The sequence below is a fragment of the Sorex fumeus genome, unplaced genomic scaffold (assembly GCF_029834395.1).
Source record: "Sorex fumeus unplaced genomic scaffold, SorFum_2.1 ptg000015l, whole genome shotgun sequence".
NCBI lineage: Eukaryota > Metazoa > Chordata > Mammalia > Eulipotyphla > Soricidae > Sorex > Sorex fumeus.
Window position 1 is genome coordinate 13,535,368 of NW_026606072.1, and position 12,834 is coordinate 13,548,201.

The 12,834-nt window shown below is 39.7% G+C and overlaps 1 protein-coding gene across 2 annotated transcripts in view; it reads left to right on the forward strand.

Moving 5' to 3' along the window:
* ERCC8 (ERCC excision repair 8, CSA ubiquitin ligase complex subunit) overlaps positions 1–12,834 on the forward strand; it is a 45,726-nt gene extending 32,892 nt beyond the window's left edge. For both annotated transcript variants that reach the window (XM_056112064.1, XM_056112065.1), the window contains 4 exons: positions 2,167–2,291; positions 7,936–8,133; positions 9,186–9,266; positions 12,217–12,834. In XM_056112064.1, the coding sequence (XP_055968039.1) occupies positions 2,167–2,291; positions 7,936–8,133; positions 9,186–9,266; positions 12,217–12,285 (473 nt within the window). In that variant the 3' untranslated portion in view covers positions 12,286–12,834. The remainder of the gene's footprint in view (positions 1–2,166; positions 2,292–7,935; positions 8,134–9,185; positions 9,267–12,216) is intronic.

The following is a 12,834-nucleotide window of genomic DNA, read 5'->3' on the forward strand; positions in this document are numbered from 1 at the left end:
TTCCTTATTTATTTATTGCAATATAATTTAATTGCTGTATTGATTAAAATCTTGATTCAGAAGTAATGCTGGACCAGAAATGTCTTAGGATTAACAATATAAAACTATGACTATTTTAGTAATATGTAAAATTAAATAGTTGAAGAATTATGCTTTCTTAAACTTGTTTAGTTTGAGTTGTAAAAATCTTGATTGAGACTAGAACAATTACTCTTTCCGCACTAAGTTTTTTTTTTAAGAAAATCTGGACATACTAGTATTTTTTTATATTCCATGGAATGACTTTCAGATTGAGAGTGAAAATAGTATGTAAGTTTGAAAGGCATTTAAAATATTAGTGTTAAGTTGTATATTTAACTCTCTGAAGCACAAATGGAATTGTTAGGATTTTTCCCTTCTGGTTTTTCTGAAATTTTTTATTATAAAAAAATTTTTATATTTTAACACTGTAGCACTATCCTCCCATTGTTCATCAATTTGCTTGAGCGGGCACCAGTAACGTCTCACAACAAATTGTGAGACTTGTTGTTACTGTTTTTGGCATATCTAATACATCACGGGGAGCTTGCCAGGCCTTGCCATGCGAGCAAGATACTCTCAGTAGCTTAGGAATTGATAAATGTTAAATAGAATCAACTTGTGCATTATTTTTTTTAATGTAGGAGTACTGCTATTTATTAGGTGATTGAATTGTGCATGCACTCCACCTTACTTTTTTTTTCATTTTTTTAATAATTTTATTTATTGAATCACCGTGAGAGCAGTTACAAAGCTTTCGGGTCTAAGTCTCAGTTCATACAATGAAACACCCGTACCTTCACCAGTGCCCATTCTCCACCCCCAACAACCCCAGTATACCCCCATCCCACACCCTCCCCCTACCTGTGGGGCAGATGATTTCCACATTACTCTCTCTTTACTTTGATCACATTAAATATTTTGACACCAGACCCACCATTATTATTTGAGATTTTACCCCAACACTCAGATCTGCTGAAAAGGCAACAGTAGACAATTTGTTTTCTGCTGCTGGTTATGAATAACATATGATGTCACGTGGCTGCAGTAGTGGCCGCGTGATTTTGAAATTCCGAAATTTTAAACACTTAAATCTGGAGGGATTTCTGCCAAAACCTGCTTGGTTCCAAGTTTTGTTCCTGAGTTTCTGGGATCATGGCCATTAAGCAGCTTGATTAGGAGCCAGAAAGGCCATTCGTGAGCGATGACTTGGGGTCTCATTGGAACGGGGAGGACAGGACCGGCTCCACCCCCATCCCATGAGGCCCAACAAGTTTCGTCACTGTGGGCCCAAGTCTGATTGTCCAATAGCCTCTGGAGGATTACAGCCACCAAGTCGCCAAGAGGGAGCAGGCAGAGAGACAACACCCTTTCCTCCCTGGAGTGGCCCGGCGACAGTAACGCACTGTGGAGTCCGGATGCATTTCTGCCAAAAGCCACTGGGTTTCGAGATTTGTTTCTGAGTCTCTGGGATCATGGCCGTTAAGCAGCTTGATCAGAAGCCAGAGAGGCCATTCAGGAGGGATGACTTAGGGTCTTGTTGGGGTGGGGAGGACAGGACTGTCTCCACCCCCACCCCGTGAGGCCCTGCGTCACTGCAGGCCCAAACCTGACTGTCCAGTGGCCTCTGGAGGATGGCAGCCTAACAGGCCAAGGCACGAAACCTATTCCCACCTGGGTTGGCCCAGTGCCGGTAACCTACTGCAGGGACCGAAGACATTTCTGTCATGGGTTTCAAGATTTGTTTCTGAGTCTCTGGGATCATGGCCACTAAGCAGTTCAATCAGGAACCAGAGAGGCCATGCCTCCAATTACATAGCTGAGCTGGAGGTGGTTTGTGGGTGTGTTTCCCACATACCTAACTTTTGACTGTTTACTTTCTTGGTAAACTTTGCCCCAAGTTTTTGGGGTTTGGCCAAAGGCACAGCAGCAATTTTGGGGTATCTGGAAGTCTGAAGGTGCCATCAGGCTGCTGATGCACTGGCCTCACAGGTAGAGATTGGCCTGCTGGAGGCACCATACCCCCTTCAACTTGTGCATTTTAAGTAACTAAGGGACTTGTCTTTTATATGTATAAACACTTTTATTCAGTATTAAATCGGTGCAGAACACAAGAACAGATAAAAAATAAACTATCTTTCATTGTAGCAAACACTGCTCATAATGGGAAAGTTAATGGCTTATGTTTTACAAGTGATGGGCTTCACCTCCTCACTGTGGGCACAGATAATCGAATGAGGCTTTGGAACAGTTCCAGTGGAGAAAACACACTTGTAAGTGATTTTAATTACACTTCCAGTCTTTTGGATATAAAATATAGAAATGAATTTGTGATGTGCTCATGATGTTCTTCTATAGATCTAATTGTAGTTCTTGCTTCTGAATTACAGTTTTTACAATATATTACTTATGAACTGAATCCAAAATGAACTGGATAAGCTCTGTAATGGAATGCATGCTTCACATGTGGGCCTGGTTTCTGTCCTTGGCACCGCCATAATGATAATAGTAATGATAACCAAAATGTATGTTCTAGTACTTTATTCGCTAGAATCAACGTGTAACATGTGAGACATAAAATAGGTTGTTTGCCTGAGTTTCTGAGAAACTAGAAAGCAAGAATTTGACACTACATCTATGTTCCCAAAGTGGGTGATACCACCCTGCCCCACCAGAACACTGGGGCAATCCAGTGTCAGTGATAGCCTTGGTGCATTTGGGGCATGCGTGCTTTCTGTTTGTTTGCCTCAACAAGACAGATTTACGGGAGCTGCTGAATGAGCTTTGTTTGAAAAGGGGTAGTAAACCAAATAAGTTTAGGGACTTCTGCTCTCTATTGCACTCTTTACATAATACTGCTATACCCAAACCTCTGGTATCATTTATTAATATCTTAAGGTAGGTATTAATGTTAATATCGTTTTACTTTCATCTTCCCTTGTACTCAATAATTATCTTTCAGATGCTCTAGTTACCACTTTCATTATTAAATGCTAATTTTCCTATAATGTCAAAATTGTTTATACTAGGTAACTTCAGAATTGCCTAATCCCATCGTTTCTCTTTTTTTTTTTATTATTTATTCATTTTGCAGTACGAAGGTAATCACTCATTTTCTTTATGAAATTATTCACCAGATCTCGGGCTAGAAGGTTAGACGTTGTAAATTATAGTGTTTAATGATCATCATTACTGTGTGCAAATGTTCCTAATCATAGCTTATCTTTTCTCACTTATTTAATAAATATTTATTGAGAAGTTCTTACAGCTAGGTAGTATTGACTCATTAGGAGACTAAACTTAAGTTTATGGAGCTTACATTCCAGGAAGGGGAGGCAGACATCCAACTGTCACTCAGTAAATGAATAAGTAGCTAACATAAGTTAGTTGCAGTAAGCAGTGTGAAGTAAAGAAAAGCCAGGAAAGGAACATGGAAAATCTTGGGAAGTTAGAGTTCATTTTTACATAGGGCAGTCAGTATAAGCCTCACTTACAAGAAGACATTTTGAGAAAAGGAACTGACTTAAAAGACGGAGCACTTGCCTGGCATGTACAGGCCCCAGGTTCGACTCCTGGCGCTGCAGGGTTCCCTAGTACGACTGTGTATTGCTCTAGTGACCCCTGCACTGTTGGGAGCACCCCCACTTCCCAGAGAGGATATTTGACATGAATGAAATCCAAAAGTACAACTTTTGATATCTAGCAAGGAAGGTATTCAAGGTAGAGGAAGTGGGTAAGTACAAAAACCCTGAAATGGAAGCATGTTTAGGATCCCGAGAGATATGTAAGAAGTGGTTTCATTTAAGTAAGCTAGGGAGATGTAATAGGAAATGAACAGAAGGGACAGAGCATCGGAATGTGAGCAGTTTGGAGAGGTTAGGCCTTTCCTTGAGTTGGGAGGCCAGTCAGGATTTGAGTGGAGAAGTGACAAGGGAACTTTGTGTGGCAAGTATGTCGAAGGCAAATGAAATGAGAATAAATGGTAATAAGTAGTACATAATTTATATGACACAGCTCCACTCATCTCTTTTTTGAAGGCGATACTCATACCCTGTGGATTTTTTGCTAATAAGTTCACATCTAGACTAGCGTGTTTAGAAGGAAAAAGAAACTTTTTTTTAATGGATATGATCATAGTAGCATACCTTGCAAGCATGACTAGAATAGCACAGAAACTCACCTACAAATGACTCTTAAAAGAATTTGGGACATTTTGTCCCAGAAAAAGACATGGAAAACATGCTGTCTTCAAATACTTAAGAAAACCAGTTTCAGGGGTTGAAGAGATGGTCCAGTGGGCATGGTGCGTGCTTTGCACCCAGCAGCCTAACCATAGATGTGTGCAGAGCATATTGGGATCTAACACACTGGGCATGTAAATTAATTAATACTGTTAACTTTTAATTAATACACATAGGGATCTAATATACTGGGTTAGATCCCCAGTATCCTGTATGAATTCCTGAGCATTGCCAGGTGTGCCCCCACCTCTCACAGAAAAGAAAACTGCTTCCAATTCTGCCTTTGTAATTTGGGGACATGAAAGGTAACATCTTGAAGGACTATGAAATTAGACTTAGTATCTCTATCCTGTGATTCAGGAGTATTAACTACCTAAAATATAATTATACAGGTAAAAGGCGAGTGTGTAAAGAGTAGACTTATACTTTTAAATAATAGGCATAGGGGCTGGAGCGATAGTACGGCATGGGTAGGGCATCTGCCTTGCATGTGGCCAACCTGGGTCAATCCCTGGCATCCCATATGGTCCCTTGAGCACCGCCAGAAGTAACTCCTGAGTGCAGAGCCAGGAATAACCCCTGAGCATTTCCGGGTGTGACCCAAAAAGAAAGAAATTAAATAAGTAGATAAATAAATAATAGACATACCATAATTTGTGCAAGGGGTTAAACCCAGGGCCTCATACTTGGGAATCACGTGATTTATTCTGAGGTGCATCCCTAGCCCAAAGTGAAAATTATTCTTACTCTGTGTTATTACTCTATTAATAATTTAGTCATTTATTTGAGAAAATAGGTGCATGTGTCCAGTATATTTAACTATACATAAATTATGTGCAGATAACATAATAAAATTATGATAAAACTATATGGTTTATCAAAGCCTAGTTCCTTAATTTTTTAGGTAACCTGCATCACTATCCTCCCATTCATCGATTTACTCAAGTGGGCCCAGCAATGTCTCCATCATGGGACTTGTTGTTACTGTGTTTGGCATATTGAATACGTCACAGGTAGCTTGCCAGGCTTTGCCGTGCGGACGAGATACTCTTGGTGGCTTGCCGGGCTCTCTGAGAGGGGCAGAGGAATCGAACTTGGGTCAGCCGTGTTGGCTGCGTGCAAGGCAAACACCCTACCCGCTGTGCTATAACTCCAGCCCGCTGTGCTAAATCTAAATTATTTTCTGATAGTCATCTTGCAAGCTCCATGGGTCCCTACAGAATGACACTCTGGGATCTATAATCTTTGAACCGGGCTTCCTCAACTTTTCCTACTCACAACCCCTTTTCACTCAACCCCTTTTCTGCCATCACTGTGATCCTTCTTCTACCCCCTCATCAATATGTAGTTAATTTTGAATTAATACTGTTGTAGAAATTTTGGGGCTGGAGCGATAGCACAGCGGTAGGGCGTTTGCCTTGCACACAGCCAACATGGCCGACCCGAGTTCGATTCCTCCGCCCCTCTCGGAGAGCCCGGCAAGCTACCGAGAGTATCTCGCCCGCACGGCGGAGCCTGGCAAGCTCCCCGTGACGTATTCCATATGCCAGACACAGTAACAGCAAACTCTCCAATGGAGACGTTACTGGGCCCACTTGAGCAAATCGATGAACAACGGGAGGACAGTGACAGTGACAGTAGAAATTTTTATGACCCTCATGTTCAGTTTCCTGACTCCATATTGACCCAAAGTTTAAGAAGATCTACTGGTTAGGTCTTAGACTACAATACAAGTACCTGCAGGGAAAATTTAGAGACAGCTTCTGCACAAAAAAAAAAGAAAGAAAAGAAAAGAAAAATTTTCAAAGTTCTGATGTTCACTATTATAGTTAGACAAATTGTCCAGTCACCAAAGTATGAATTAAGGTGCCAACCTTAATTCTCTGTCAACCCAACTGTTACCAGCAAGAAACCCTGTGAGTTCTTCACTTCTCCACTCTTTCATCTCCTTCTTTGCCAAGGGTTCTAACGTCCTTCCTAAGCCCATCTCCCAGTGGAAGTCATCCAGTGTTTTCCTAAATGCTTACTGAATGCTGTTGCTAGTTGTACCCAAAACCTTGTTTTGTTTTGTTTGGGGTCCGCACCTGGTGATGCTCAAGGCTTACTCCTCTCTCTGTGCTCAGAGATCATTGTAAGCATTTGGGGAACCAGGTAGAATACCAGGAACCAAATCCAGGTCTGCCACATCCAAGGCAGTTACCCTACTCACTGTACTATTGTTATGGCCCACACAAGGTCTTCTTAAACTAATCTAGCACACCAGATTTCTCTTGCCATTCTCTTCTTTTCATTGTCTGTCCTTAGCCATGCTGAACTACTTACCCATCATTAAATAGAAAGAGCTTACTCACCCTTCAGTCTGCTCCATAGTCTGCTGACTTCGCTTTAGAACCTCTCTTCTTAAAATTGTGCATTGCCTATATGTACCATTGAGTTGATACATTGGGAGTTGCAAGTGGAAAATATTAAAATTTGATTACTGTTCCCTTTTCTAGCTGTTCTCAACTTTCAAAGCTCATATAAGGCACAAATGCCCTTTGACTTCTTTAATCTAGCTTAGATATTTTGAGGGTGTCCACTGCTCACCTGTATTATAATGAACCACTTCATAGAGTAAAAAAAAAAAACATGATTTGCAGTAATGTGGCACAGAGCTTTCTGATTAATTTGTTCTAGACCAAGTTTCTGATTCAGTCATGTACTAGACAAAAGACCTTGATGGAATTAAGTTTCTCCCCAGCCCTGTATAATAATGGTACCATTTCTATAGTATAATTTTGCATAGTATATGAACTAATAGATGTAATAATTGTAATAATTTGTAATATTTTATAATATTTTGTAATGTTTTGTAATTTTGTAATATAATTTGCCATCATTATATTCTAAGTCTATGAAATCTTTCCTTCTCCTAAAACCAAAATCTTAAAATAAAAATAAAAAGTCTTTTCAAAGACTGTATATACCACCTTTAAGATATAGCCAGAAGAGGGGCTGGAGTGATAGCACAGCGGGTAGGGCGTTTGCCTTGTACAGGGCCGACCCGGGTACAATTCCCAGCTTCCCATATGGTCCCCTGAGCACAGCCCCCTGAGCACAGCCCTGAGCACAGTCCCCTGAGCACAATTCCCAGCTTCCCATATGGTCCCCTGAGCACAGCCAGGAGGAATTCCTGAGTGCAGAGCCAGGAGTAACCCCAGAGCACTGCCAGGTGTGACCCAAAAAGCTTTAAAAAAAAAAGAAAGAAACCCATTCATCTGCAATGCTTTCATAATTTATAACATGATATTTATACCACTTTTTATAGTGATCATTTTATATTCATGAAATTGGGGGGAAAGGTCATAGGCAATCACCTATTTCAGTTTATGACATATAATTAGAGTTTAGTTCTTAGGCTAAATGACTTAAAATGATATTTCAGTGTTGCTGCAATTTGCATTCTTTCTGTCCTGGTCAGAATGCTAACATTAGCTTTTTTGGTTTGCTTACTATATGTATATTTTCTTAAGAAAATTTATGCCATTGGTTTCAGTGTCTAGTCAGATATTTCTGTTAGATTTAGTTCAGTAGAGTCCTGTTAATAGTATTGTACAGTATTTAGAGTGTTTTTTCTGCATTTGTGTTGTCTTTCAAATTTAAGAAATGAATAACTTTTTAATTTTACATCCTACAGGTGAACTATGGAAAAGTTTGTAATGAGAGTCGAAAAGGATTGAAATTTACTGTCTCCTGTGGCTGCAGTTCAGAATTTGTTTTTGTACCATACGGTAGCACCATTGCTGTTTATACAATTTACTCAGGAGAACAGATAACTATGCTTAAGGGACATTATAAAAACGTTGACTGCTGTGTGTTTCAATCTAATTTCCAGGTAAGAATGATACTTAAAGGAATTAAAAATCTACTCCTAGCTAGGATGCTAGATTAGTCATATATATAAAAGAGTAATTGTGGTTTCATTCTGATGACTTAAACTTATAATCCACACTTAAGCACCAGACTTTTTTTTTTTAAAGAAGATAATGTTGCATAGATATTTAGATGCTATGTATGTGGGAATCAGAAAAATACTGTAATTCAGCTTGAATAAGTTTTTTTGTAGATAGGCACCATTTGCAGGTTTTAAATCAGTGGCAGATTAAACTAATTCTTGCAGATTCGTTTGTGTCTGCTCTCAAAATAATTCGTGTATCTCGATTCATTTTTGTGTGAATCTGTCAAAAATTTATTTGTTATTTTTAAGTCAGTGGCTACTCAAACCTGCTTTTGAGTTGATGGCAAATGATATTTTTTGACTGTATAAGGTTTTTTTCTTCTTTTTCCTTTTTCCATTGTTGTTGTTGTTGTTGTTGTATTTTGGGTCACACTCTGCTGTGCTTAGGGCTTACTCCTGGCTCTGCACTCAGGAGTTACTCCTGGCAGTGCTCAGGCAACCATATGGAATGCTGGGGCTCAAACCCAGGTCAGCTGGGTATAAGACAAGCACATTCCCCGCTGTGCTATCTCCAGCCCCAAGACTTTTTTTTTTTTTTTGGTTTAATGTCCTGACCTCTCTTTTTCATCTTACCATTAAAGCAGATTGGATTGGATTCCATGTGATCCTTTAAAAGAGTCTCTAATGTAGCAAAACTCTTGGTATTTTTCATTATTATAGATTAGAAAATTGAGACTCTTTTCCCCTGAAAATACTTACCCCCTGGTAGTATTTCTATATTACTAGAATGCAAATTAAGATTTATTAAAGTGAAGTGGTCTTTATCATCTTTTAAGACAAAACCAAAAAAAGGGGCATAAGCCCATTTCTTTACAGAATAATAGAAATGATTAATATAATTTAGCTAACCCAAAATTGGTATACTTTATTTCAGATTGGTACCGGCTTTGAATTGATCCATAGTCAGATCTTTGCTTTCTGTGTTACAGGAACTTTATAGTGGTAGCAGAGATTGCAATATTCTTGCTTGGGTTTCATCTTTATATGAGCCAGTACCTGACAGTGATGAGGTAAGTAAAATATCTCGTATGTATTATTTCTAAATCATAAAAATCTTTATTCATTTACCTTATGTAGAAGAATACCTTATACCATTAAAGAATGTGTTAGTTTAATTGTAAAAGGAAATAGATATTGCCCGTTATAGACCATTGAAAAATTCAGAAAAATATCTAAAGAGCAAAAATTTCTAAAATTGAATTAATGTCTGTGAATACTTTATTGTTAATTGCAGGTTAATTGTCACATCATTTTTGCTTTTTTCCTCTATTTTTTTAAATTTATTTATTTATTGAATTACTGTGGGAAAAGTTACAAAGCTTTCAGGTTTTTTTTTTTTTTTCCCCCTTTATTTTATTTTATTTTTTTTAAAGTTGTAGATTTACAATTTTTTGTGCTTTGGTTTCAATTATACAATGATCAGATACCCATCCCTCCACCAGTGCCCATTTTCCACCACCATGGATAATATCCCTCCCACCCCCATCCCCCCATCCCCCCGTCTCTGTGGCAGGGCAATCCCCTGTGTTCTCTCTCTCCTTTTGGGTGTTGTGGTCTGCAAAAGAGGCATTGAGTGGCAAACTTGTTCAGTCCATAGTCTACTTTCGACATGCATCTCCCCTCCTGGGAGGATCCTCCAAACATCCTTTATTTGGTGCTCCCTTCTCTATCTGAACTGCCCTTTCCTCTAGGATACCCGGCTGGCCTCTAAGTTATGGAGTAATCCTCCTGGTGCTGATCTCAGCTATTCTTGGGTATTAATCTCATACTTTGTTACTTTATATCCCCCAGATGAATGCAATCTTTCTATGTCTATCCCTCTCTTTCTGACTCATTTCGCTTAGCATGATACTTTCCATATTGTACCACTTGTATGTAAAGTTCATGACTTCATCTTTTCTAACAGCTACATAGTACTCCATTGTGTAGATGTACCAAAGTTTCTTTAACCAGTCATCTGTTCTTGGGCATTCAGGTTTCTTCCAGTTTCTGGCTATTGTAAAGAGTGCTGCAATGAACAAACAAGTGCAGATGTCACTTCGACTATACATTTTTGCCTCTCTGGGATATATTCCCAAGAGTGGTATTGCTGGGTCAAATGGGAGCTCAATTTCTAATTTTTTGAGAATCGTCCATACTGTTTTCCAGAAGGGCTGAACCAGTGGACATTCCCACCAACAGTGAAGGAGTGTCCCTTTCTCGCCACATCCACGCCAGCATCGGTTGCTTTTGTTCTTTTGAATTTGGGCCAGTCTCTGAGGTGTGAGATGGTATCTCATTGTGGTTTTGATCTGCATCTCCCTGATGATTAATGATGTAGAGCATTTTCTCATGTGCTTTTTTGCCATTCGGATTTCTTCTTTGAGAAAGTTTCTGTTCATTTCATTGCCCCATTTTTGGATGGGGTTGGATGTTTTCTTCTTGTGGAGTTTAACCAGTATTTTGTATATCCTGGATATCAACCCCTTGTCAGATGTGTATTCGGTGAATATCCTTTCCCATTCTGTAGACTGTCTTTGTATTTTGGTCACTGTTTCTTTGGAGGTGCAGAAGCTTCTTAGTTTAAGATAGTCCCATTTATCTATCTCTGTTTTCACTTGCTCGGCCAGTGGCGTGGCATCTTTGAAGATACCATTAGCTTCAATGTCATGGAGGGTTTTGCCAACTTTATCTTCAATGTACCTTATGGTTTCTGGTCTGATGTTGAGGTCTTTAATCCATTTTGATCTTACTTTTGTACATGGTGTTAGGCAGAGTTCTGAGCCTATTTTTTTGCATGTAGCCATCCAGTGATGCCAACACAATTTATTAAAGAGGCTTTCCTTACTCCACTTCACATTACTTGCACAGCTTTCAGTTTTAAGTCTCGGTCATGCAAATATCAAACACATTTCCCTATACCAATGCTTATTTTTCACCACGAAAAACCCCAATAAACCCTCCCCCTCCCAACCTTCCCAATGCATGTGAGGCAGATGAATTCTAATTAACACTCTATCTACTTTGACTAGATTCATTGTTTCAACAAAAGATGTACCATTATTATTTAGAGTTTACACCCCCAAATCAGACATGCTGAAAAGGAATTGTGAAATAATTTGTTTTCTACAGCTGGTCACAAGAATCAGACCACATCGCACGGCCGCTATTGTGGCCGTGATTTTGGATTTCTGGTATTTTACTTACTAACCCTGGAAGTATTTCTGCAGAGAGTCAGATAGTTATGAGATTGGTTTCTGTGCTCTGGAGCCATGGCCGCGCCGGAGAGCCGCTCGTGGGGGGTAACTCGTGACCTCGGTAGGGCGTGAAGGACGAGCCGGGAATGCCCCCCTTCCCATGAGGTTTCAGTCACCCCATCACGACCGGCTCATACCTGGCTTTCCACAAAGCTCCCAAGCGGCTGCCATCTTTCTTTCCAGAGGGAAAAAGCTTCCTCTGTTTTTTTTAAGAGTTATTATACTACTCAGATTTACAACTTGCCAAACCTACTTTTCTCACTTTTATTGCATACTTAGCCTCTTTTTCCATTAGTAACTATTTGTAAGTAACTATTTATAAGTATTCTTAATAATTATTATTCTTAATTATTCTTAATAATTTACAATTCACAATTTACTTAAATATTTGGCAGGGGGGTATGTTTTTGGCTTGGGACAATGCCCAGCTGTGTTCAGGATTTCCTCCTGCCTCTGCACTCAGGGATCACTCCTGTCCATGTTAAGGAGACCCTATAAGGCGGTGGGTATCAAATCCAGGTTTGAATCCCACCACCATATGTGTTCTCCCAGGCACCACTAGGGGTCACTTTTGAACACAGACCCAGGAAGAGCCCTTGAGCACTGTCTGCTATGCCTCAGTCTCCCCCTCCCCTCCAGTAATCTAATTACCATTCATCTTATATCTTTGCTAATCATATTTTGAGCTGAAAATAATTATTTCCTTTTCTGTTCTCTTTTTTAGACTACAAGCAAATCACAATTAAATCCTGCGTTTGAAGATGCCTGGAGCAGCAGTGATGAGGAAGGATGACTATCAATCGTAGTGCTTGGTGTCTCTATTGGTGGGATAGTTCTCAGATAGAACTACTTGGGGACTTCTGTAAAAACCTAATTCCAGTGATGGCGGAATTACCTTGATTTGGGGTGTTTTTTCCTCCCTTGATTTAAAATGAAGTTAGAATATGCCTGAAGTCCTACAACAGTTTACCATGTAGTTTAAACAAAATACACCCCCTAGAGCCCAGCCCCCTTTGCCACCACATGAGGAGACACGTCACGGTGCTCTGCCCTCCGTGGTGGCCCTGCAGCCTCCTCCCCAGTCTGGGCCTGGGTGCTGCAGACTGAGGATCAGCAAGTAGAGAGCCTTAGACTTGACTTTCTCCTCCTGGCTGTGTCATCAGCTGCTCAGTTTCGTCTCCTCATCATTCATGCTCCTTCCCATTGAGGAGGATAGTATCAGAAAATAATAGTTCAAGAGGTGTCGTCAGAATTCTTTTACTCTTATTCATGGATTCCGTTTTAAACTGATTTTACTTATCCACCATCTAGATTTTTGTTAAATATTTTGGGACTCTGCTTA